Source organism: Blennius ocellaris, assembly GCF_963422515.1.
Source record: "Blennius ocellaris genome assembly, chromosome: 17".
Lineage (NCBI taxonomy): Eukaryota > Metazoa > Chordata > Actinopteri > Blenniiformes > Blenniidae > Blennius > Blennius ocellaris.
Window position 1 is genome coordinate 5,254,025 of NC_137666.1, and position 27,762 is coordinate 5,281,786.

Consider the following 27,762-nt stretch of genomic DNA (forward strand, 5'->3'; position numbering starts at 1 on the left):
ACTCCCTGTAGCAGGTCGTGTGTTGTGAAACATTGCAGGTTATTCAAACTCAACCATACATGTTGACTACTCATAAAGTTAGACGGAAATCGCGATCGGCTGCGGCCGCTGTAGTGAACTCCTCCGAGCGTCAGCGGTTATTTAAATGAAACTATGGTGGGACTGTAAACTAGTGTTTTGAAAAAAACAACCAAAAAAGTACCAGAACGCAACGCACTGACTGAGAGAGAGAGAACATGTTCCCCGCTACGTGGTCGCGGCTGTCCCGCTTGGCTTCGTCCAGCCGAGGACGCAGGACTCTCAGTCTCTTCTCCAGCTCCGGCTCGTCCAACTGGAGCAAAGTTGTGTCCGACGCGGAGAAGATCGTCGGGTATCCGACCTCCTTCATGAGCCTCCGCTGCCTGCTCAGCGACGAGCTCAGTAACGTCGCCATGCACGTCAGGAAGCTGGTGGGGACGCAGCACCCGTTACTCAACACGGCAAGGTAACGAGATGCTTAAATGCCATGGTCATATCTTCACGGTGTTATTGTTCCACCGTCGCCACAGTGTGGAGGTGGGCTGGATGACAGACTCACTCTTCGATTTGGGCTGAGGTTACAGCAGTGAGTGGGAGGAAGATGCTCTAAAATCTGCAAGTTATCAGTTCTTCACATTGGTAGACAAATCATAATGACGAGATGGTACTTACAGTGGCACTTGCTTGTTGTGATCAGTTAGTTCAGGAGTTGTTTGCTCCTCCAATCAAGACAATAAAAGTGATTAACTAATAATACTGCTTGCCTGACTTGGTAGCTGTTTAACCGTTTTCATCCCCAACAGAAATGAGGTATGACTGTGCTGAAAGTTACAGATTCCACGAAAGTGAAGTTTCAGCAGAAATTAAATTATTCGTCCTGTGTAATAGTTTTTGACATTATGGTCCCACAGTGAAAAGTCTGTGGTTCAATGTCTTTGACATGTGGATTTTCCATGTTTTCCATGTGTACCGGAGTGCTTTTTTTTTTCTCTTGGTGCTCTGACTGCCATCAATGTCAATTGGTGACTCAAAAATGCAGTGTGCTTGTTTGTAACTCTGTCTTCCTGTGTTGGTCCTGTGATGATATCCAGCATTCACAGTCTATTGACTTCAATAGACTCCGGCTCCTTGCGACCCCTGTGTGAATGACACCGATTCAGAGCATAGATGGATAGTATGGCTCTGGTGGCTTCCTTCAATGTATAGTCAAGGATTTGCTCCAAGATGACCTCCAGATACACTCAAGTCAATTGTGTTTGACAGCATATTTGCATTGTGTCCATCTCGACAACAACACAATTGAACTTGACGTATTCCTAGTATCTCCTTTCTTACCTCCATCCCAACAGGCCAGACAGCGATTGATCACAATCAATAGATATTTGTATTGTTTTCTACAGGCAAGCAACAGCCACTGCGATAGGAATCTATACACACGATATACACTCAGCAGCTACTTTTGGAATTTGGGCATTTTAAGTATAATATGACATCTTCAATTCTCTCTATCATAAACTCTTTCTTCACTATTGTCACAGTGTCCTGCTATCGATCATTGAAGGCTCCAATTATTTTCAAATATTGTTTGTAGTGGTGTTGAGCTGGACAGCATTTCTATTAAAAAGGGGTTTTGATTTGTTGGTTCAGTTTTGTCAGTTTCGATAACTTGATTTTGGCTGCATTTCTTCTGATGGGCATTTTGAAACAACACTATGCCTGACAAAGAAAACATAAAAACCCACAAATGCTCCCTACTGGATTTATGAAGCTGAAATATAAATATAATTTTTTTTAATACATATATATAAATGCGTTGTAACAGGCTACAAACGCACCTGAAGTGCCTCGTGCTGCCACTTCTTCATGAAACTGCTCACCTTTGTCTGGAGCTCTGAAGCCCTGCGGCTGCTACATGTGGCAGTGAGATGTTAAGAACTGAGTCCCATAATGAAATTACTGCCGCAGAATTAATTGCTGAAGTATTATGAGCTTATTACTCAGGGCTGCTAGCAAATGAACTATTGCCATTAACGGTTGATGAAGCCGTTTTCTCAAATATTCCTGTTTATTGGAAAAGTGGTGTTGAAAGCTGTCCAACTGTGAATTACATTAAAGGAGCCTTTACTCCTATAGTCCTGACAGCAAAAATAAGCTTTTTTTGACCCTCTACAAAGAGTTGTTGGTGTGCCTCTCATAAGTTTAATGAAACTTCAGTCGGCATGACCAGATGAGTAGAGGGAGCAGGGCAACTGTAACAGGTTGCACACGCACGGCTGGTTGCCTGACAAGCACACCTTGACTGACGCGGTGGAGAAGTCATGATTCAGACTGTGCGAACGTGGCTAAATATTAACATCCAAGAGCATTTCCGCATCCAATCCCACTTGTCATGAAAGTTCCGTTTCACAGGATGAAAACCGAGTCACAAGTCTGCTTCACCCTCTGACCACAGATGTGTAGCAAGAAGTCGTGAAAGACCAAATGTGATTCCGTCACATCGCAGGCGCGATCTGAGCTTCTCTTGTGTTTTATCAAAGGAAATCAGCGACTTGGAGCACCAAGGAAAGGGAGTGAGCAGAGAGAGTCCTCGAACTCTATCCAGCCGTACGGACGGGTGTGTTGGAAACAAGAGCCCAAGGGTGTAATAACCTATACACCTAAATCTGATATGACAATCCATTTGGGTGTTGTAGCAGCAGGGGGGGGCAGAGGGGAGGGGTGCAGCAGACCTCTTGACAGTCTGACTCCTCACTGTCAGCTTGGGTTGGCTGGTTCGTATTTCCCACTGTGTCTCGGCATTAGACGCGCGGCAGATAAAAATATCCACAATAGCAGACAGGCAGACCCTCGTGGAGTTGGGTTTCGGTTTTTCCTTTCCTTTCATTCTCAAAAACTGCAGCTCAGCTAACTTTGCCCCAAAGTGTGGAGTTACAGCGTGGGGGGGGGGGGGGGGGGGGGGACTGCGGCCCGAGAGAAGAAACTTTACTTGCTTTAAGGACAGTCCTTGAGAGTTGGACTTGGACTTGAATTCCCTTCTGCTGGTTTCTGTTTCTTTTTCTCACCTTCCTCCTGCAGGCTCGCAGATGCTCTTGAAGCGTCTTGATCAGTAGTGTGATCATCACCAAGAAGGTTACAGCAGTTAATCACATTTTGGTATTATTGTACAGCGATTTTAGAAAATTAGTCATCGTTTACAGTCTACAATCTTCAAATGTATACACAACAACACATTTCAGGGTACGTCTTTCTATTTAAAACCCTTGATATGTTTGTCTTTGAAACACCTGAGGTGCAATTTGCTAAGAAGCATGCAGAGTTCTCTCCCCATCTCTCCCTTCTGCTGATTGATTTTGACAGCATTTCGATGTAAATCGGCCTCCTCCCCTCTGCATCATGAGCAAAGTTGCATCACCAGCAGAACCCGACGGAAAAAAAAGTCAAATAAATGTGTTTTTGAATATCAGTAAAGCAGAAGTGTCGCCTCCCACTCATTGAGAATAAAACTCACAAGTAACTCTGAACTCACACTTTTTGTCTCATCAGTTTATTTTGGTCTTTTCACAAACGCTATCAATTTTGGATAAGTTCTAGGCAAAACATGACTTTTTTTTAAGGTGTGATTTTGGCGATTCCAATTCAATTTTCGATTCTGCTTCACGATTCGGGTATTCATCGGTTCTCTTATTGAGCCTCATTTGGAAATTACACTAAAGTATTAACAGCGGAGGACGCGCTAATGTTGCCGATCGAAAACCTGGCATTCATTCAAAGTTATCGCCGGCTGTGCGTGCATGTTTCCACATATTGGTAGATTTCCTCCCTTTGAAATATTGCATTTGCAAGTATTGCAAGTTATTCATTCTCTCACGTGAAATGTAAAATTTTTGAACATTGCATAACTTTGTGTCCACTATCCAGTGTGTGTGTTGACGTCATTCGCGGCCACTGGAGTTAATAAGGGAATCATTTGCAAAAATTGGCAAATGATTCCAAGGAACTGAAACACTGGGAACCGGTTCTCGTTTCCCAACCGTAGTTGTAAATCTCCGCGACCGGCTCGTCTTTGACAGCAATGTGTGGTTCACTGGTTAGTTATCTTCTCTCACAGTGGGACAGTCGCAGGAGCCAATCCAGGTTTGGCCTTTTTGTGTATAGATTTTGAATGTGACTCAGTTTAATTGGTGAAGGACGTGTAGGAAGTCCAGTTTCAGATGCATACAAAGGCCAACATAGGCCAGTATAGTAATCCTTAAATATGTAAAAGAAACTGTGGCAGAGAGGTGATTAAGCCCCCTGGTAGGATTCAGGTGTGCCGAGGAGCTGCCAGATACACCGGCGTGACGGGTGGGAGAAGACACGGAGCGCCTGAAAGAGGCGGTGGTGTCCAGAGAGTTTTGATTGTTGATTTACTGCCACACGCTCGGGTTCCCCCACAGAGACAGACGTTCCAACGTCCATACTTTTATTAAGGTAAATCAACAAACAAAACTTACACGCCAGACACCGCTGCCTCTTTTCAGGCTCTCCCGTGGTCGCTGTGTCTTCTCCCGCCCATTACACCTGTGTGTCTGGCAGCTCCTCCTGTGTGGCAGGGAGGCGAGGCAGCACACCTGAATCCTCTCAGGGGGCTTCATCGCCTCTCTTGCCACAGAAACAAATAAAAAAAAAATGCTCTCGGAGACACAAACTGCTCCCAAAATTGACAGAAGCACCTTTGCTTGGGAAGATATTGGTGACTTCTGTGCTCGAAATGGACAAAACGGGGCGTCGTTTGGAATTAAAGGGTTAATGTTTCGAATAACTATGACAAGGTTAAATTTCAGCAGAAGAAATTGAGTATCGAATGTCGTTACTCGTAATAGAAATCGGATCTCTGGATCTTTAAAGCCAGACACGTATTTTTATCAGACCTTTTGGAAACGTGAGAATGCGTCCCTGGAAGTCAGACTGAAGCTGTTGTCGGGTATCCTACTGCTATTGTGGCTGTAATCGGTGACAGTATCTCCCGTACCCAGCAGAGGCATATGCAATGCTTCGAGTACCAACGTACTGGACACTCTCCCCTCATTCATTCATTCATTCATTCATTCATTCATTCATTTTGGTGGGAGGAAAAAAAAAGCAGGCGAAAGGATCGCTGCCACACAAGAGGAAGAGGTCATACATTAGCATCCCTTCATTCCAGCTCCTGAAAATACTCCCCAAAGTTCCTGAATTCCTGCACCGCAATTGCAGAGCAGAAGGCGTGGTGACCTGTTCGCAACCCTTTAAAATGACGGCACTTCGTCTCTCCCTCTCTCGCTCTCTCTCGCTCTGTCTCACCATCTCTCTCTTTTTCCCCACATCATCTTTTCGCCCCCACCCCTCTGCAGGAGGGCGGTCGTGATTGATTGATGTGTGCCGGTGTGGCTAGTGACATAAATATTAATCATCTGCCACCCTCAGGCCACTGGCTTCTACCTGGACTCCCCAAGTGAAGAGCAGCTTCATCATTTTCTCCCCTCAATTGTGTGTGTGTGTGTGGTTTTTTTTTTTTTTTTTTTGGCCATTGGAGCAGAGGGCTGCACCGCTGCATTTCACCGGCATGCCAACTGTTTTTCAAACTGAGTAAAAAATTTAGAGTGACCATAAATAAAAGCGCCACCAGCCATAATGAAAGACAGCCCCGCATAAAGTCAGCTGTGTCGTAAATTTGTGGAAATGGGTTGCGAGGTGTTTTATGTGATAACTTTTAGCTTTTTTGGGGGTTGGGGGGGGGGGGGGGGTAGGTGGAACAAAGCTTCAGGTTTTTTTTGGGGAGGGGTATGCCCCCCCCCCCCCCCCCCCCCTCCATCGTTTCTCTTGTGTATTTCTTCAGTCATTTTTCCTCTATCTGGCCTGCGTTCCCTTCATCTCTTCCCCCGTCCCCTCCCTCTCTTCATGCTCCGTCTCTCACATCCACTCTCTTGTCTCCGGTTCCACCGCCACTGCCGCCCCTCCCCCTCCACCTCCTCACCCCGTGGTGCAGGGGTGGGTCAGGGAGGGGGGGGGTCTGTGATGGCGGTGTCTGGGCATGGAGCAGAGTGTGGGGGGGAGGAGGGGGCGTGGCCGCTTGTCTGCCTCGGAGCCCCTAACGAGAGTGTGATTCATGGCACAAGGGGCTCCCAGAGGGACGGGATTAGAGGTGCTCTGTCTAACCGGTCCCCGGGGAAAGTAAAAAGATATTTAATCTGCCCACCACGCAGGCGGTTACTGCTGAGCTGTGTGTGTGTGTGTGTGTGTGTGTGTGTGTGTGTGTGTGTGTGTGTGTGTGTGTGTGTGTGTGTGTGTGTGTGTGTGTGTGTGTGTGTGTGTGTGTGTGTGTGTGTGTGTGTGTGTGTGTGTGTGTGTGTGTGTGTGTGTGTGTGTGTGTTTCTGCGAGTGTGTCAAAACGTTGTTGGCTATAGGGGTTGGAGCATCCCCCCCCCCCTGCTCTCCCATCCCAAAGCAATTCTGCAGCAAAAATAAAAACCCAAAACAAACTGATCAATTACAGTCCTGTTTCTTTCTGCCATTCTCAATTAATTAAAGTTCAGTAATCTTATAAAATGTAGCTTTGTAACTGCACCCGAAGGGAGCCGAGCCAAGACCTCAGGTCCACATAGAGAAGATCATGTGGCATTAAGCTGATTTGCAGGAGCCGTTGCTGTATAATGGACAGTATGCAGAACGTGGTGAAATCATCCTGTGGTTTTCTTCTCTCTCTCCCTCTGCACTTCTTGATAATCCTCCCGAAGGTGAAAAAGCAGAGATGCAGACATTTTTTTTTTTTAAATGACTCTTTAAAATGTAAAACACATGTCAACAAATATTAGGGTTTTCCAACATCCTTTCTCTTCCTGTGCACTAGAAGGCATTTCCCAGTGTCGAAGTATATGTGTGAACAAATGACTGTATTTCAGAAATTGCTGATTATGCCTCATGTGCTGACGTTTGTTTGTTTTTTTGTTGTTGTTTTTTTTGCAGAGGGTTTGTCTATGACAACAAGAACAACCTTCAAATGAGGGGCCTGGTCGTCCTGCTCCTATCTAAAACAGCAGGTCCCAGCAGTGCAGCCATTGATCTCCACCCTCAGGACATGGTCAGCGGCATCTACCCCAGGTAAATGACCACAGACTGACTCCAGTTTGTGGGTTTGGAGAAAATGTGATCTCAACGCAAATTGAATCGTGTCAAATAGACTCGTTCATCTGCTGCTTGTCCCAGTGGCTTCATCGATGCTCAGTGGCTCAGATCAACACTTTTTAGTGATTAGCTCAAGGCTTCACTTGCTTTTTGTCCTCAAAGTTGTGTCAAATTGGTATCGTTTGTGTGATATTAGGTTAAGCACATTGTGTTTACCTGTAGATGCGGGCGGAATGCGGAAACCGCTTTGAAAAGCCTCTTTTGCATAAAGCATCAATCACGTTTCATTCTATTTTGCATTTCTCGCTGGTGCATTAATCAACATTAGCAGCACACTAAATACTTTAAATCCAACCTGGCAATTCATGCCTGCAGATATGATTTATACATGCAACTACATACAGTATGTGCTGCCAGTCCTTCACTTGTCCACCAGCTCCTATTGTCATGTATGTGCTGCTGTGGAGAAAACAGTGGGCAGCGAACATCTGTAGTGTTGCATTGTGGAGCCATAAATGTGCGTGGCAAGCAGACAAGAGAAAGTCGATGCCACTTTTGTCCCTGTTACATGGCTGCTGAAGGATAAATAGTGAAATAAAATCCGCGCGTCAGGTAATTCTATCTTGTCCTCTGTGGTTATCGTCCATATCCATTCCTGTAAGAGAAGCACGACATCATCTTGCAAATCAGACACAATATGGGGGCAATACGTCCACAATTACAACGTGGTGGGGGATTTGATTGTATTTAGGTTGTGGCTAATTTGCAAAAATTTGCTTGGTTCTTTATCAAAAAGCCCAAAGTTTTCAAAAGTGTTTAAAATTGTTAAACAAGTATTTTTAAATAATGACAGAAAGTTTCATGGTCCACAGATGCACCATCATGTCAAATGTGTTATTACAGTAAATATCTTTATAAGATGGATCAGACCCATCTTGGTGACTTTTTGGCATTTTGGCAACCAATTGTTGCAGAAAATGATACAATGATCAATGTAAAAGAGAATAGTTGAAGAGATAAAATGCTGGACAACATCCAGATTCTTTGTCAATTTAATTACCAAACTTTTTAGTCGTCCCATCTGAATTAGTGGAGAGCAGTGAAACTTAACACAAAATGAATCCACGGTCAGCAGGTTTGGAACTTGTCTTTAACATGAATCAATAATTCTGCTAACGGCTCAAGAAGCCGTTTGTCACAAAGCAACATCAACAACGTGTGTGTATATATATCATAACATCCCAGAAAAACCAGCGCCTCAATCCCTCCTTCACATTCCCAAGCAGTCCTCACTAAATTATGGATGTTAAAGACTGCATTTGTTCTGACTTGCCGTGTTTTCAAATAATTCCGTCCGTACGACGAATGAATTGCAAACCGTTGATGAAAGTTCTCTGATTTGGAAAACACACACTAGAACGCAGAGTTGAAGGTGCTTGTTAATGCACGGCTCCAGCTCCTTCCCCTGACCAGCGGCATGTAGGGATGTTGAACTTGTGCCAGAAGACTTCCCAGAAGCGGCTGCTGTGTTTGGCGTGGCGCCGCACAGGGCGTCTAAAAGGCCCCTTTCTCACAAGCTGACACGGGGCACACGCCATGTCGGCGCGGTAACGTCCTGATATTAGAACTAATTGGGATAAGCTTTAAGGGGGGGGGGGGGGTCGTCACCAAAGCTGGTGCCACGGTCCCCCTCCTCCACAACCGCCACCCGAGGTCTGTTCCCAGGCTGTTGTGCCGCCACACTGAGCACATTTGCACGTCCCTCGACCTGGCGGCAACATCTCTGTGACACCAGATCATTGAATCCAACATGCAGCATTCCCTCACTCATGTGATGGATTGGACAGACACACACACACACACACACACACACACACACACACACACACACACACACACACACACACACACACACACACACACACACACACACACACACACACACACACACACACACACACACACACACACACACACACACACACACACACACGCAGCATGACTTGATCACCTCATTTGCACTATTTTGCTCTCTCTCTCTCTCTTTCTCTCTCTTTCTCTTTCTCTCTCTCTCTCTCTCTCTGCCCCCACCCCTCCCGGGCTCATTAGCACCTCTGCTGATGGCGAGATGGAAGGATGGAGGGAGTCGGGGTGGAGCGGTGTTTGGAGGGTGATTGAAACCTCCGGGGGATGGTCTCCTCCCTCCTGACAGGCAGCATTTGTAAAACATTTCCCACTCTGCTGCCTGACACTGATGATTCACCAAAGCACCACCATGATAGATAGATAGATGGATGGATGGATAGATAGATAGATAGATAGATAGATAGATAGATAGATAGATAGATAGATAGATAGATAGAATGGAAGAAACGCAGACAGACACACTTGCAGCCCGCGCCCTCCACACCTCTTAATTTCTTGTGACAAATGAAAGCCGTGCCAGCGAGCACAAGCCGGCGGGCGCCTGACGGACAGGCCACCTCTTTAAAATCACACGCAGGGCCGCGCTCGGATCTGCAAGGATGTGTTGGATGGCGAGGCAGACTGCGGAGGGAGGAAAATGGAACAGAACAGTCAGGACAAGGGGCGTGGTGAGGGGCGTTACACCTCGGCAGGATGGCATCGGTTGCTATGCAACTGGGCACCAAAGCTATTTATACACCGGCCCCCTTGTCCCCCTTTTCTTTTCTTTTCTTTTTTTTTGTCTCCTCCCCAAGCTCCACTGCTTCTGATCAGGACTGCTAGATTGGAGGCACAGCTTTGTTTAAAAAAAAAAAGAAAAGTGCATGCAGGTTTTGTGTTTCCTCGTTTGGCTCCGTACCTGTACGAAGGTCAAAAAGGTGCTAAATCAAGCCACACTAATGACATTCTGTGTCTTCTATTCATCAAGTGAGCCAGTTTGGTGATGTGAGGGTCTGTGTGCGCTTTCAAATGATGCAAAAGTAAGACGAAAACTGCGCTCGTTCTCACACGGAGGGTGCATCTCGTGAAGAACATCTGAATAAACGATCGAAATCAATAAAGAGGAAGGAACAATATTTGTTCTTCATATTTCTTTTGATTTTTCTTTATAGGAAAAACTGAGTTTGTCAGCTGGTTCAGAGGAAACTGGACAAGGAGGGTGGGGGGGGGGGGATTTCTACATGGGAGTTTGAATGTTCTCTCTGTGATTTCTTAGTTTAAAAAAAATGTATTTGAGGTTGATTGTGACTGACTGTTTCTCTGCTTTTTCCCTGTGTTGGGCGAGCAATCTTTCTTGGGGTCCCCTGTCTTTGTCTGAGACGGATCAGCTCCAGCCCCAGTAAATACACACATAATAAAACCATATAGAAAGTGGTTGAACACCGTTTGTCACACGGACACTCAAGTGGCCGTGTGGGTTTTTCTCCAATCCCACAATCTCTATTCAGTCTCCAGCCCTATTTGTCCATGGGTTTAATTCTTTTGGGCAAGGCACCAAAGCCCCACCTCGTGTGGCAGCCGTCACAAGCTTTGACATCACACTACATAAGTAAAGTCCATTCACTGTGAATTTCTTTTTTTTTTTTTTTTAGATTTTATCACTTCAGCACTTTGTCATCATGCCGCGAATCAGAGTTCTATATAACTTTATAAAATTCGTATATTGGCTATGAATGAAGTTTGATCGCACAAAAGTCGTGGCTGTTTGGTTGTCAGACATATTCAGCGTGCAGACGTATTTTTCTATGCTTTTGTTTTCGTATTTGTTGAAACAACCCAATTGAGTTAAGACTGACTTCAGACCCGGAATAATTTTGAAACCGTGATTTCAAGGAAGAAAAAAAAAAAAAAAATCAGCAGCAACTCTTTGCTGCATTTATCTCGTTGCAACAAAGCCTTCTCTCCGAAACCTGCCGAGCGTAGCCGTCGCCATGAGGCACCTTGACAGAACATGCTGCTGTCAATCCGCTAATTTCCTCTCATTTTAAACCCTGAACTTATTAACTCTCATTCGGCGGAGCGACCGTGTTGTTGCTCTGTGTCACCGAGCAGAGAAACCAACCAGACAATGGGTGTGATTGAGAGGCAAAATAGATGACATTATTGAATTTTAATCACATCTTTTTCCACGCCGCCGTCGAACACGGCAATTACCTGGCCGCAAGTGTGTGAGCGTGCGGCGGCGTGCACGGAGGAAGCGGCTGGAGCTGGAGGCAGACCACCGGCTCATCAGGTTCTCACAGTGGATGAAAGAAGGTCGTAAGTGGCTATCAGCGCAGCCGACCCTGTCTGGATGGATCCCTCCCGTCGCAGCGTGGCGAGCTCCTTCCATATGGAGAGGGGCCTAATTATCCCCCACCAATGACTGAATCAACATTTGATTATATCCTCCCTAAAGGCTGCTCTGAAAGGCACTATTCAAGGACCACTTTTATGTCTCTTTTTCCTCATAATCAAGAATAGCTGTTATTTGCTAATGATAAGTTTTAATTTAATTTTTTTCTTTTTTTCTTCTTTGAACACTGACATGCTGAGCGCTCGGATGCCAGACATGCATCTGCTGCTCCGTGCCCCGTTTTGTGAGGGTTTTAACCCAAATTGTTGTTATAGAGGTTTCATGTTTTAGAAAGGGAAAATAATACAATGTAATTTTTACAGTCTACGGTCGGAAAATGTTTCCCAGTTCTTCGGTGAGCTGTGACGATCCCGGCCGTCGGCTGAAAAGCCAGATCTCAACATCTGAAAATGATCGCTTTATTGACTAAATAGATGGTTTTTCCTTTTGTCAGACAGAAGAAAGGGCCTGATTGATTCCTTTGTGATCCACACACCTATACAAGTTCTCCCACCTGCATATCGCACCAACATAAAGACAATGAAAAAGGTTTCTGTCAAAAAGCTCTCTAACTGTCAAGTCTCAGCAACACCTCTTTTAAAAGCTCTTGACGACAAAGCTGTGATTTTTACATTTATTTCCCTCTCTTTTCTTTTCTTTTTTTTTTTTTCTGAATTCGCAGCCAGAGAAACCTGGCAGAGATCACCGAGCTGATCCACACCGCCTTCCTGGTGCACCGCGGCATCGTCGACCTGAAAGAGTGGACGCTGTCCGACGGCTCGCTGAAAGACATGCAGTTCGGAAACAAGATGGCCGTCTTGAGTGGAGACTTCCTGTTGGCCAACGCCTGCACCGGCCTGGCCGAGCTCAACAACACGAAGGTATACCTTGATTGTCAGAACGACGCGCCCTCGGCGCTATTAATGACGAACACGGCCGCTTTCAAGCCGTTCGCAGCCTCACAAACCGGTTCTCATCACTACATCTTTTCTCTCACGCATACCACATCATAACATCCACCAGCTCCCATTTGCGATCGTAATATATTGCAGGGTTCCCACTGACAGTGGAATTTACGGAGTATGATTAATATTTGGAAAGTACATTCTGGCTTGTTCAGGGCAGAATACCTGCCTTCTTATTTGTCCCCTGTAGTAAAACATTCAAATGTTAATTTGCGGTATCCTCCTGTTTTTTTGTTTTTTTTATTTTGTCTGAATAACTGGGCACATTTTGCTCTGCCCTTCCCAGATATCCCCTTACTGTTCAACACAATGGTCCTGTGGTTCCCAGCCTGAGGTCATAAAGCGCAGAATTAACCACAAAGTGATTAAAGACCTCTGGGTCCTTAAGTTTATTTCAGCCTGCCGATATATTCTGGTGTTTTGTGTGGTTGTGTTTCAACCAATTAGCTGACCTGTCATTTAAAACAGCGGTCCCCAACCTTCTTTTTTTTTTGCACCACGGGCCGGTTTAATGTCGGACAATATTTTCTCGGACCGGCCTTTAAGGTGTGGCGGATAAATACAACAAAATAAAATAATACGACCAACACAAAAACAGTGGTATTTTGTAAATATAATAATAAACGTGAATCCACTGTGTACTTGTATGTCTTTCTACTTACCTTTATGTTGTTGTTCTGTCGCCTCACTGGGTCTTTTCCCCTTTGCAAAGAAACTTTCCAAAGACGACTGTTTCTTTTTTTCTTTTTGTGCTCATTTTGTTGCTAATGTATCACGTGGCCGAGACAAGCGTGACTCATAGATGGCTGTAACGGAGAGAAGTCGGTCATTTTTCGAAATAAAAGATTGTTCAGACTCGGATGATAAATAAATCGGAAATAATGTAAGTTACTTATTCTTTCTGTGCAGCCCGGTGCCAAACGACCCGAGGACTGCTGCTTTTATAATATAGTGAAGGGACTCAACTAATTACTGGAAAAGAAAAGCAACGGGTCAATTGGAAACGTAGTCAAAAGTGTGACTTTTAATCGTCTCCTTCCATGCAGGCTCCCGCCATGATATACCCAGAGTTGTATTATTGTAATATTATGACACAAAACCTGAGCTCTCGGCACAGTGTGGGTCCGTCTGATGACAGACTCACTAATTTGGTTCGGCTAAAGTTGCACCAGCCTTGATATTTGCACTTTTTTAAATGACAAATGACTATGAGAAGAAACTGCAACAAAATTGCTCGGTTGAACTCCCAGTGTGTCGGCGGCAGCAATCAGCCTTTTAAAAAAAAAAAATAAGGGAACCTATTATTACTTTAATGTTGCTAATGCATGTTTGCTGTGGTCGCGGGCTAATGTCATCTTTCATGTCACTGTCGGGAAAACTGAGTTGCTTCAGGAATAGAGAGGCTCTACTTCAGTGAACAGGAGTTTATGGAAATGGAAACCATTAAGAGAACAGCGACTAAGAGCTCATGAGCAGTGCAGACAGACAGCAGCACAACAGATTGTCGGAACATGTTGGCTGCATGGTAACTTGTGACTTTATTCCAGTTTGAGCGCCGAGTCTGGATAAAGTGGTTTGAGAAATGGACGGATGGATATTGCAGCATTTGCACTGATCCCAGACTCTGCCGCTTTGGGTATATTCAAGTCCTTGATTGACAGACTTTCTCCCCCATTCCCAATTCCCAGTTGCTGTTAAACGTCTACCTTCACCAACACTCCCCTGTCAACACTCCCCTTGGCTTTTTAATCAGACTTTTCAGGAATTCTGTGAGAACTTATTCATTTCAAACATGGCAACATCTAAAACAAATGGCTACATGCATTATATACTTAATCTATACTGTGTTTGTTTATCAAAATACATCATTCCTCATTTCTTTGAGGACTCCACCAAAACTGTAGTTGGACTTTACAGCAACATTATGCAAGTTTATGGAAAAGTCTCATGAAGCGATCATCGGAGATTCTTCACCGCCGCCAGTCCGCGTTGTTTGTTGTGGACTACAGTCAGAGGCGCCATTTGACTAGTGCGTCCCCTCGGGTCCTTCTGATTGAGATTTTAACTTTCTGATGTCCGTGCGGTGATGTCGGCGCGCCACAGATCATATCTGCCGCATAGCCCGGTAACCTCTTGCTGACAGGCGCTGTCACCACGCCACTCTCCCAGAATGCGGTTGTCTGAGTGGATCAAAATAACCACCGCCACTATTGCCACCCCCCTCCTCTTTCCCCAATGCCATCAGCCGAATCGGTGCTTATCGTCTTCCCCGCCGCTTCATTGGCATCTCACACTGTCCGGGTTTTTTCACCCCCCCCTCCTAAAAAAAACGGTTGTTGCTTGAGAAACAGAGTAGGAGCAACAAGAAACCGTGATTTCCGTTATGAATTAAAGATGATTCTAAAGGTGTGGCATTTCCTTTACGGCGCTAATTGACTTTTGTGTAACTGAACTGCGAGAGATAATTGTCAGTCTGTGGCCGAGCTACAAATCACCGTAATGGAATTGATCCAGTTGTTTCCCTGGAAGGCGAAGGAAAACACACAGCCGGCGAGATGACGGCGGACCTGCCGATGACTCCGGGTAACGAGGATTTAATCACTTTAAGCGCGTGACCAAGCCGAGCGGGCTGGCATCGATTGAACGAGACTCATTCGGAGCGCCTTTGGCTTCGCCGCAGTTCGTTTTCAAGGTGACAAACAAACACATTCGCGCTCTCAGCTGGTACCTCGTGACCGCGCGGCAATGCCCCGAACTATTAACCTTGTTTTCTCCGTCCCCACACCCCCAAACAAACCTGCAGACTGTGTGCGGGGGGAGGAAGAGGGTAATCCGAAGCAACCGCAGGAAGCGTCCCCGAAGTGGAACTTTTTAAGGGTAATACAGAGATGGACACCCGATAGCCAGCAGTTACTCGGGTTTGAAAAGGTTAGCAAAACACCACGAACCGAGGGGGAAACCACACCACAGCCTCTGCTGATGTTCATATTTTCAGCCTTTTTTTTTTTTTTTTTTTCCATGTGTGTTTCTCTGGCATGAACACAAGGGAAATTAGATTAATATTAACAGCACAGATGAGTCCATCCTACTTAGCTGAATTTACAGGAATGGGATTGTTTTGACCGTCGTTTTTGGTCAAAGCCCGTCCTTTTAACCTCCCATTTGAGAAGTGAAGCTGAGCTCTGCAATGTCCTTTTTAAAAGAAAGGTCTTTTTGTGTGTGTGTGTGTGTGTGTATGTGTGTGTGTGTGCGTGCGCGTGTGTGTGTGTGTGACTGAACAACTTCAATTTCGATATATTGAATTCCCAAACGTGGTTAAGATTTGATATGGATTTTTCTTTTACAATCAAATAATATCACTATGCACTTACTGAAAGTAAAGAAATACTTTGATATTGTTTATAATATTTTGTCAATGTTAATAATACGGCAGTCAGTACCCTTTTGTAAATTAGTGTGATCAAATATAACATCTATACTTTTGATTATCTTCTATCATGCAATGACAACAGAATTGGTCAGTCATCTGGTACTTATAACACCCAAAACAACTGTTTTGGGTGTTATATTTGTACTTGACTGATTGTCTGAATATGTCAATTCAACAAATAATGTAGAACGACTGCTATAATAGTGAAAATGTGATGTATAGGTTGTTTAATTTGGCTTAACTTTGCACTTGGCAACAATATCTGAGAATGACTCTCTTGCAAGGAGCGGCAATTTTATAATCACACCAGCTCAAACAATCATTTTACCATCGACTGGTGCGGCTAAATCGCTGCTGTATTTCCCACTCATACATCTCCAGACAACAGGTAATATTTGCTCCAATTACGAAGGCCCGCACACCAGCTGGATTGTAACATAATTGTAATGGTTAAAAAAATAAACATCGTCCACTACTGAGCAATAAATATCCTCCCATTTCAACGCTAGAACAGAATTTAATCAGATCTTGACATTTATTCTCAACATTTGAAACGATATATCACCAAACAGTTTTAATTCACGTATCTTTTCTTTTTTTTTCTTCTATGAATCAATGGTCTGCTGACTGTGTTTTCGTTGTCAAAGACTACTGCACGCTTTCATCTGTAACATTTCTGAAGTATTTCAGGACAGGATGAGGTGTTTATATTGGTAATTAATAGTTATTCTTTGTGCCTTTTAATGGATAGGTTAATCAGATTTCCAAAGATGACTTTGTGGGGCCATGAATAAGTTTTTCACACAAGATCATGGGCACACACATGCTTGACACATTCACTTGAACAGTTTTAATAAATGACACTTGACTGAGCCAATTAAGTGAAATTGTGTCTTTCACCTATCAGAATCTGCTAATTGCCTGTTTTTTTTATTTTTTGTTTTTTTTGTCTTTAAAAACAGTTAAGAGCAATGGAGATAATGTGTTGTGGCCTTGAGAAGAAACCTATGCTGCTACTTGTATAAACTGTAAAACAATCTCGCCGCGGAGCTCCGGTTTCCGCCCCGCCACCACCTCTCGCAGACCTGTCGGCAAAACACGATCTGGCTCGATTTGGGAATGGAGTAAGAGGCAGGCAGGGGGATAGCTCATCTGATACTTTCCAAAAAAAGACCCCCCCCCCCCCCCCCCCCCCCCCGGCCCCCTTTTGCTTCCCAAGGCGGGCACCAGGCAGAGACACCACATCTGGTAATACTGTAGGCACATTGTCCTTCCAGGTCTGTGGGCAGCGGCTCGGGTTTCCTCAATATTTTCCCCCGGTGGATTCGCTTACCCCAAAGGGCAGCGCGAGGCTGACGGAGCGGCCAGCGCCACCAGACTTTTCATGACGACCCCCGAGGACGTCTGGGGATGAGCTTGAAGGAGCTCTAAATTTAGCCTCATTCATCTGAACTGTAACAGGTGTGGCCTCGGCTCCTCGGGCCACGTCTGGAGGGTTTGACTTCGGGTTTTTAGCCATTCATTAGGTCCAGACATGAATAATGACTTTATAAAGACGAAGCCTCTCGTGTGAGGCTTGATCAAGGGGGCCCCGCTATGTTTCTGTAAGCTAAGACATGCATGCCCCCTGTAAGAGGAAGTAGGCAACTGCAGTCTGACAAATTGGGCACAAAGCACTGTGAGACACCTTTTTTTTTTGTTTTTTTTTAAGTTGTTTGTACAGTGTAGAGTCTGGTTCACAGGCTATTGTCGTCTTATTGTTCCACGCTGTAAAGTTGCCCGTGCTGTAAACACAGAGGTCGGAAGCAAAAGCGGTTCCACTTCTAATCACTGGACTCCAGAAGAATCTGAGATCATCACTCCAAAAATCATGTTAACCCCCCCCCTCTGTTCTCTGGACACCCTCACATTTCATCCCACCATCTGCCTTTTAGCTCCTTTTCAGGTTCCCTCAGAATGAATGGACACCCGATCGGAATCCTTCAGACCGGTTTCCTCTATAAATATAAAGTAGAATGAATAAGTCCTGGATGCAGTGGGTGAACTGGCCAGCGGGCCCCCCTACAGGCTCATAATAAGCAGCCCAGTCGCAGTTCGCCCCAGCCCCCCAACCTGTCTCGCCTCCGATTAATTCTCCAAACCAGCTGTTCGGATGCAGCCGCCGCTTCCCTTCAGTCAGAGGGGAAATTGTGGTTTTTAATTACAAATGTCACAGCTGAACTGAGTAGCGTGTCAGTTCTGGTCAACCTCACTCCCATCTGCATATTTTCTGGATTGCATCGGCACCGGAGGCGATTCCTGATGCAAGGCTCTTGTTGGACACGCCGAGTGCCGTGTAGGCCAATCCTGTTATGTTCCGCTTAAGACGTGACCTTTTGCTTCCTTTTTTGCTTTGATGACAGCTTTCCGCATTCTTGGCATCTTCTCCGCCGGCCTCGTGAGGTCATCACCTGGAACTTTTCAGCAGCCTTGAAGGGTTTTTCCCACACGGGCTTGTTGGCTGCTTTTCCTTCAACCTGCTGTCCAACTCGGCCCAAAAGCATCTCGGTGTAGGTAAAGGTCAGGCGCACGTAGAGGCCCGGTCACAAGATGAGCTCTCCATCAGTCAGACTCTTGCTCAAACAGCTCTATCTGAGGCTGGGGTGTTTTGACTCACTGGCTCACAGTGGGATCCAAAAACATCCAGGTGCAGGAAGTTCACCTTGGCTAAAGAAATTGTGGCTGTAACCAAAAATCTTAAAAAACAAATGTTACATGCTGTTTGAGTATCTTGGGTCAAGCAATTCCAATTTTCCTTTTGGTCTCTTTTAGTGTCACGCTGACTTTTGCACTCCCCTCCAGTAGGTGAAGTGCTTACTCTCAGATATTCATTGAATTGGGTTCTAACCCCACATGCAAATAGCCTAACCACCCTCCCCTTCAGTTTCTGCTCTGGGCAAAATCATGTGGGAATAGGAAGAAGTTTAAAACATCGACTTGTTAAGAATATCTTAATTCGTGCCTGATTTTATTTTTACAGCTGTGCTAATGTGTCGGATTGAAACGCCTCAATTCAGAAAGACAGAGCCATCTTCTCATGAAGACGGAAACGTCACTGTGAAAAAAAACCGGTGGACAAAGTCAACAACCGCCTCGTAGCCGAATCCATACGACACGGAGTTAATTTTGTTTACACTCACTCATCTCAATATAAATTGATTTTATACTATTGTTTCCAATGGAGGCCAAAACATACAAATGCGATTCGTGTTGAATTTAAACAGTGATTTATAATGAAAACCATCTGTTCTTTTGCATTTGCTGGTTGAATAATGCCAAAAACCCATGAGGTCATTTAGAGATATGAAGGGTGAGAGAGAAAGCAGAGAATCTGCAACCTTTGTGCTGATAACCGCCTGGAAGATAAGTATCATTTAGTCTGAATGTAGCCATAATGAGTTCCAGATAAATGCATTTCTCCGGGTACTGTTTAAATTACCCATCTGTATTTAAATTAATCTCACCATCTCGGGCAGCTATGAGATTCATTGTTAGGTTTAGGTGCTTTTGTGAATCATGATGTTCAGTCTTCCTGAAGGTTATTTATTTTGGGTTTCACTCTTGCTATTTGATGTTGTGAATACAAGTCTACGGCGTGTATATGCGTGTACTACTTTACTGTCTCACTTCAGATCTACTGGACGGTGGATCGTCACTTTTATTTGAACTGAGTTGTTGCTCCCTCCTCAGCATCGATCAATGAAATGGATCGATATGAATGTCATGGGTGGTGTTTTTTTTTTTTTTTCTTTTGTGTTTGCCAGGTGGTTGAAATGATTTCGAGTGCCATTGGTGATTTGGTTCAAGGAATCTACTACGAAAATAACAACAGTGAAGTAAGTGAAAATACATGTTCTTCCAAGTTTAATGAAAACACTCGCAGGAATTGTTTATTCACTGACAAAGGTGTTTAAAATGCTGGCTGCTGTTTTTCTCATGTTACAATAGAATTGCATATCCAAAACACAGGGAGGCAATTTCAAGTTCACATCTTTGATTTGTTTGAAAATTAGATGGACCATCAAGGGATCAGAAATCTGAAAGTTCTAAGTAGCAGCTTCAGACTCTTAAAAAAACAAAACCGTCCTGTTCTGAGGATTCAATAAAAGAACACTGCAGCAGAATTAAATCTCCAGCCACAGAAGGAGGAAGTTGGGAAGTTTGCGTGCCGTCAGACCAGCGTTGTCTCCAGCTGTGAGCGGGATGAAAGGTAGATGCCGCTCTGTGATTGGCTCCGACAAGAGGCGCTACCAGCCGACTGTAAATGAGAGAGAAAAACACCCCCCAAAAGACAACCTGATGAATAATGAATTAAACAGTCTTTCTTTATTCAAGCTGACCACAGTGCTGTCAAGATACCAGTGAGTGAAAGTGCCTTTAATTCAACGTTTTCTTCTCGATTAAACAACTTGACACCAACGTTGTGTAGCATCACTTTATTTGTTTTCGTTTCATCAAAATCTAATTTATCAAGGTCCAAACGGAATTATTGTGGCATTATGTGATCGCGTCCATCTTTTACAGATTAAAGAACAAATAGCTATACCTCCGTCGCTTCAATTTAACTGAAGACGTGGAAGTCGCTGTCTTCAACCTGCTGTCATTCACCAGTGAGCAAAATAAATAAGCTGTTTTGCCGTTGACGAGCTGCAGGGAGCCCTGAAGTGGCACAGTGGCGGCAGTGTGAGCTCAGGCTGAAGGTGTCCGCCCCTGTGTGCTCCCGCAGGAGAACATGCTCGCCGGCGGCATCGACGTGGCGTCGTGGGAGGAGCAGACGTTCCTGTCCCACGGGGCGCTGCTGGCCAAGAGCTGCCAGGCCGCCATGGAGCTCGTCAAGCACAACAAGGAGGCGCAAAGGCTGGCCTACAAGTACGGGAAGCACCTGTCACTGGGCCACAAGGTCAGTCGCATCCAGACGGGAGCGAGGTCCATCGCTAACTTCCTGTACAGTGTGTAAATATTGAATTGGAGTTGCTCACATCCTTAAGCATACAACATTATGTCTTTAAAAAAAAAAAATAAAAAAAAAAAAAAAATCTTCGTGGGAGACTGTGAAAACAGACACCAACGTGCAGGATCTGAAATGGCAGCTATAATTATATTACAGGCTCATATAATAACTTGCAGTCCCCCCCAAGGGCTCACTGCAGACAGTGGTGCCACAAACGGCTGGGCCAGGAGGAGAAAGACACGAGAGTTCAGGCTTATTCAGCAGCCAACAGCCGATAAACCGGCAATCCCTGTCCTCGCTGATGAAAGTTAGTATAACTCACCGGTGAAAAGTAATCACTGCAGAGCAACGTGTGGCTGCTAATCCACTGCTCTCCATCGGCGTGGCTTTCAAATAACTCATTCCACTTCATCAGAAAATTAAATCAAAATAAGAACGCTGGGCTTCTTTTTCCAAGTGCCGACATTCACCGCCGAGCCGTTTGTGGAAAGCCGGCGCTGCCAGGTAGAAAATATTAAGTGGCGTTTGTCTGCAAAAACGCCTTTGTTTTTGTAGCAGGCAGCTCCGATCTTAGTGAGTTTATCTTCATGTTGATTAGAAGTTGTTAAATAATTAAATTCAGTACTATATAGGTCACAGTCTCATCTTGACCCATTTAGTCAGTCCCTGTAGAATTCGAAATAATGAGGTCTAGAAAGAACTTTATAATGGTAAAACAGGATTGTTTTTTCTTCTTCTTCTCATATTAGACATTTTTTTCTCATGGTTATTCTGTAGTATTTGATTAGTAACTAATCCTAACAAAGTTATTATTTTTCCGTTTTTCTGTTTTAAATGTGAAATCAGAAACTAGTGACTAAACAAACAAATCTGTTTTAAGATTTAAGGTGTTTTTTTTTTTTTATTGAGCCTCTCGTTGAATTAACGTTTTATCGCAGTTGCATGATCGTGAACAGTTCCTCATATAATCATATTATGATCCAATTTATGACGATAAATTGAAGACAATAAACGCACTTGGATTTTCTCAAAAATATTCTTTGCATGTAGGTCAACATAGTGCTTACATTTGAATATTTCAGAGGTTTTAAAGCTCAAAGTGAATGAGTTACCAAATTGAATCAAGAGTAGAATCAATGTGCTGCAGAAAGTTTGTGATCTGCGTGAAGCAGCAGCATCTGATGAATAACTCGTCAGACGTTCGCCTGTCTTTTGATGAAACGTCTCTGTGTGCCTGCATTACAACCCAACGCCACAAGGGACCATAACGCTACTACCAGTTGAAGTAAAAAAAAAAAAGTGGAAGTATCACATTAAAGTCCATCAAACAGACATAAAAACCAGAAGGAATGTTGTGGGGTTTTTTTTTTTTAATTTTTGCCAAGTTATTACAAAGTGATGGGAATGTTTTACATAATATATGTGTAACACGAGATTTCGGAGGTTCGAAAGTTTTTTTTTCAATGAATGATTATTGGCGTCTGTGCAGAAGTCATTTGCAATGTTCTCGTTCACGCTGCTGCGTCAGTGCGTCCTCTCCTGCTGGTTCCCTGCAGCCGCCCGTCCACAGGCCTCAGCGGCTGCAGGGATTCCCAGCAGGGGGGCCGCTTCTCTCTCCAAAAAGACGACTCCTCACACTGCGAGGTGACACGCAGGGCGAACAAAACCGCCGCCATTTTCGCTCCCGCGTCGGTTTCGATTGCTTCACCTGGACGTTTGCGTGTTCGGACCGTCGGGGCTGAGTCTCGACTCCTCCCTGATAAACGCGCTTCCTTCTTTCCCGCAGCTGAATTCCGACCTCCAGCCGTTCGTGAAGAGCGGCGTGGGGGAGCCGGCGTCGTTCAGCCTGAGCGCCGCTCCGGTGGTTTTCCACCGTCAGATCGTCGGTCCGGAGAGGTGGCAGCAGCAGCTGCAGCAGGTACGGTGAAGACAAACTCCAAGGATCATGACTTTTGTTTTCTGATTCTCATTACAAACTCTTCGGACACTGAGCCAAATTTAGTCTGAGCTGGTTTATTCTACTATACAAACGGATTTAGAAGGTACCGTGTGCTAAACACACAGTCTTAAATAACTGCTCAAAATTCTCTGTCAAAGCCGTGTTTGTGTCCAAAAGCATTCGCACGCGTTTGAGTCATCTCCGAGTTGGCAGTTCAAATCAAAAACAAATCAATTTAAAATGTTGTCAGTTGTTATGGTGAGTAATGAAAATGAGTAATGATAGAAAACAGAGGGATTAATGTTGGACTTGATCTTCAAAAAAAAAAAAATATAAAAATACACTGGAACAACCTTAGAGGAGTCGTCACAAGATGCAAAACTTAAATCACATGAAGACAAGGTTGAATATTACAAAAAGGCATAATGAGAGCTTTATGGGAAGACGTTTCTCATATACTCAAACTGAAAGATCCGCCTTAACCTTTTGATCTCAGTCTGTATGAACGGTCTAAACCACCAGAAAGCAAAGCAATCGCTGAATCACTTGATGTCTGGGGTGAAATCTTCAATCTGTTACTGCATTAATAAAAAAAAAAAAACTTCTTCACTCGTTCCCAAGTGACAAAAATTCTGTGCCAATCTGTGTATCTGAGCCAATCATTGTACCTATGGGTGAGTGTTTGGATGAATGACGTCTGCGTTTTTTTTCGTTGAATTGTATTTCTGATAATCCCTGATTGGACCAGGATCTGTGAAGATGGAGCAGCAGATGATATTTTGATTCCTGCCACCACGACAACGGTCTCTTTGTTCCTGGGTGGAATTCATCTTATCACCATGCGTGTTCCCAAGTTCACATAAAACCGAACTGAGCTGAACGAGCTGGCGTGTTCTAGGAATTCTCTGTGGGAGAATTGACTGAGTGCCTATCTTAAGCTCAATAGTGGTAGAACGCGATGCAACTGGTGTCCCGGATGTCTCGTGATGGTAAAATCAAACTTGTTCTTGTTTTAATTCGACATGGCACAACATCTTTCAACCAGCTGCTTTGAGAGGGTGATTTTATTTTTGTCATGTCGCGATCCCGGTTGTGTGATGTAAATCTATGTTTGATTGTATTTCTGAGTTGCATGAGACTGAAGGTTTGTGACTTCAGTTTGAAACATGGAGGGCAAAGGTTTAATCTGTATTGTGTGTCTGCTGTATTTATATTGAATGAAACTCAGTGGTGTCACAAATCCATGATAACCCTGCTGTTTATTGACGAAACTCCGGTTGGTATTCTGTCCAATTATCTTCTTTACCCATTCCATCCAGAGTAGAGGCAAAGGGTTTTCTCTCTATCGCACACACATTCTGGACAAATGCTCCATTTTTATGGATATAAAACAATGTAATACCATTTTTAAGTATCAACGATAAAGATAAAATCCATTAAAGACGCAGAGTTCATAATGTATGGGTCATCAGTTGCCCAGCTATATAGAGGCGTGATGTGTTATTCTTTTAAAAGAAAAAAAATCGTATTTCTTAAAAAGAAAATGAATATGAGAGTATTTGTTATATAGTGAGAATATGCAGTTTGTCATGTTGGTGTTTGCGATAGTTTTTGCTGTATTGTACTTAAGAAGAACTCCAGGTTGTGAGCGGATGAAGTAAATAATTCAGATGTTTCTTTGTGCCCCTCTTCTTTTCAAGGCCACAACTTTGAGGAAGCAGCTTGATTATTCCCAGGTAAGCACAACGGGTCACCTCCTCGCTGGAGCCTTAAGATCATAATCAACTCTCTCGCTCTTAATTCACGCCGGTACAAAAGCTTTTCCAGCAGCAGCCATGCCTTTTCATATGATCAGAAAACTGTGGCGCAACCTGCTTCTCCTCCCCACCTCGTTACTCTCTGCGCCGCCACCACCGCCACCGGAGCCTTCAGAGAGAAACAGGATGTCTTTTCACTGTAACTTAGATCAAAGTTGAGATGCCACCTTTCCAAAGTCAGCGTGTGAGGCAAGAAGGGGAGCGACCGGGGTGCAGAAAGACAGCCAGGCTGGAGGAGAGGAGGGGTCTAATGGTGTCGGGTGTGTGTGTGTGTGTGTGTGTGTGTGTATATGTGTGTGTGTGGGTTATCTGGTCCCGTCTGAAATGAGAGCAGGAAGGATTAGTTACCGGGGCCTATTTGCGGAGGAGACACTGAGGCTCTGAGACAGTGGCATTGTGAGAGAATCTCCTTCAGCAGACCTGCCGGAAAGAAAAAAAAAGGGACACCGGGAGAAGTTTAAGTTTGAGGGGATGCGTGGAGGAGGAGAGAGGCGATTTGGGGGCGCGACACGGCAACGATAGGGATTCAGAATAGCCACAGCACAGCGAGGTGGACGTTTGCGCACGGGGTCCACGTGATTCGCCGTGCGCATTCAATCCCAGTACCGCTGATCAATTGACGGTAAATGCTTCCACAAGTTTCCCTGCTCTCAATCCATCAACCTGTCAGACTCACCATTATCCTAATAAACACAAACATTTTACCTTTGTGGAGTCTGAATCGGATCGTTTGGAGATGGGGAAAGAGTGCAATGTGGTTATTATTTGAATGAGTTGCAATTCAAAAAATGTTTTCAAAGCATCTAGCAGTTTTCGCCCCGAGGTCAGCCGGCAGCTTCAACCAATCACCGAGTCGTAATCACCGCTCACAGCACCACTTGTACTTAAAGTCAACTAAATATATCCAGTTTGAAAAGACTGGATGATATGAGAAGGGGGGGGACAGAAATGTTTTAGTTTGAAAATGCCATAACTGCCATTTCAGGTTCAGACTTTTTGACAAATAATGCAACAAAAGTCTGGAAGAGATATTTTATCTCTCTATTTCTCCTTAAAAAAGAAAACACTGAGCAGTTGAGGAGGTTCTTGAATTGAAAGTAGCTGAAGGAAATAATGTTAATGTCTAATGGTGAGACATTTCAATATAGCAGGGAAGCACAGAGGCAGCAGGTGAATATGAGAGAACTGGGTGAGGATGAAAAATTATTTACGAAGTTGACACCCACAGTCTTTTTTTTTTTTTTTTTTTTTTAATCTTTAAGAAGACAGGCCTTCCGGGCTTTCCACCTTCAGTATTCATGAGGTAAAATGCCCCCAGCCAAAAGATGTCCCAACACAGCAGCAAAGAAGCAGTGAGGCACAAAGAGAAGCCCAAATTTAGTGAAAACATGGGAGTTGACGTTAAATTGATCGACGTTAAAAATTGATCTGATGTTTCCTACTTTGTCATGTTTGGACCGCGAGCGCACCACAGGTAGTGTAGATAAAGGTTATTGTTTGGGTTTTTTTTTTTTTTTACTTTTTTAGCCTGAATGAGCTCTTTTCTAGAAACAGGAGTTCAGAAAGTTAGAACAACAGGTAAACCTCTGCAGTTATTTGTTCCATGATGACATTTCCAACTGCAGTTGACAATATGTCAAAGAGATCACATTTTAAATTAAATGAGTGCAGATTTCTTTTTTCTTTTTGGCAAGTCAAGCCAAATACAACCAATGTGGTTTGTGGAAAGGTGTTGGGGGGGGGGGGGGGGGTTATTTCCACACTGTGCACTTTTCAATTCATTACCTGGATTGTGGTAGAGACTGGCTGTGCACCAGTCCTGCGATCTGCTGCCATCATTAGTCAAGTGTGTAGACAGGAGAGCTGTGTGAGTAACACCCGCAGACCAATCAGGTGCAAAGCATCTCTCTCTCTCTCTCTCTCTCTCTCTCTCGCTCACTCGCTCTTTTTGGCATATTTAAATAAAGCACTCGGCAATTAATCTGAAATCTGAACAACCCCCAATTTTTTTCTTTTATATTTTAAATGTGGTAATCTGCCTTCAGTTGCACCGCAGGCAGCATACACACGCAAACACACACACACAATCACACATGCATTTGTACATCATTGTTTTTTCTGATTTAAAAAAGCTTACTCTAGTTTAAAAGTGCTAGATAACTTTCTCCACATGCATTAACACTCTGCAAACTCTCTCTCTCTCTCTCTCTCTCTCTCTCTCTCTCTCTCCTCTCTCTCTCTCTCTCTCTCTCTCTCTCTCTGTTTTCCATCCCTCCACAGCTTTTGGCAGTGGTGAAGTCGGAGAAAGGCGTGAGCTCGGCGGTGGACTTGTGCTGTTACCATAGCAACAGGGCTCTGGAGGCCATCCAGGCTTTCCCCTCCTCCGAGGCTCGAGCCGCCCTGGAGAATATCGCCTCCGCCATCACCAAATTCTGACCTGGACACACACACACACACACACACACACACACACACACACACACACACACACACACACACACACACCCCTGGAGTGTCTTTGTTCACAGACCCCACTCGAGACAAATGAACTTGTTTCGCTCCAGATGCAGGCTGCCGATGAAAGAAATGCAGCATCTATAAATGATCACCACTAAATAAAAAACACACGACTTCAGCAACACGTCCTGCATTTCTTCGGCTCTGATGGATACCCCTTGCTCTCCTGCGTGGGGGGGTTGGGTGGGGGGGGGGGATGTGATATCACGCCAGGCTGCATTTTAAAACCTGGCAGTTTATTGTTACCTTGCTTATCAGCAAAGGCACATACCAGGCAGAACGTCATTTAAGATGTTTTGAAGAATTGTTATTGTCATCTGGAAAATGTGCCATGAACAGCCAAACGAGGACTCATTCAGAACATTTCCTCTTCTTTTCTTTTTTTTTTTTTCTTTTCTTTTTTTTTTCTCAGTGGGAGTGGGTTCACTGCACCGATGATGCTGAAATCATAGCTGCTGGATACAGTGGGTGTTTGCCAGATTGTAGAAGAGCAGCGCCACACTGGGTATGAAAAAGAGAGAAGAAAAAAAAAGTCTCAAGTCTCAAAGTCATGTTGTACCTGGTTAGTACGCCTGCCGATAAGGACAGCTGCAAAAAAAAAAAAACATTTTTCAAAGGAATTTGGCTTTTAGGGGATGTGTGT

At 44.3% G+C, this 27,762-nt stretch overlaps 1 protein-coding gene across 1 annotated transcript; it reads left to right on the forward strand.

Annotated features, from left to right (window-relative positions):
- On the forward strand, positions 1-27,208 carry pdss2 (prenyl (decaprenyl) diphosphate synthase, subunit 2). Its single transcript, XM_080512964.1, has 8 exons — positions 1-484; positions 7,003-7,137; positions 12,144-12,342; positions 19,660-19,731; positions 20,622-20,795; positions 22,633-22,764; positions 24,486-24,521; positions 26,883-27,208. Exons 1-8 carry the CDS (start codon positions 237-239, stop codon positions 27,036-27,038), a joined length of 1,152 nt encoding a protein of 383 aa, XP_080369090.1. The 5' UTR covers positions 1-236; the 3' UTR covers positions 27,039-27,208.
- The last annotated feature ends 554 nt before the right edge of the window (positions 27,209-27,762 follow it).

Coding starts and splice junctions, on each gene's coding strand:
- pdss2 (XM_080512964.1), top strand. CDS start 237: ATGTTCCCCGCTACGTGGTCGCGGCTGTCCCGCTTGGCTTCGTCCAGC. Junction 485..7,002: donor CCGTTACTCAACACGGCAAG/GTAACGAGATGC, acceptor TTTTTTTTGCAG/AGGGTTTGTCTATGACAACA. Junction 19,732..20,621: donor ACGAAAATAACAACAGTGAA/GTAAGTGAAAAT, acceptor GTGCTCCCGCAG/GAGAACATGCTCGCCGGCGG.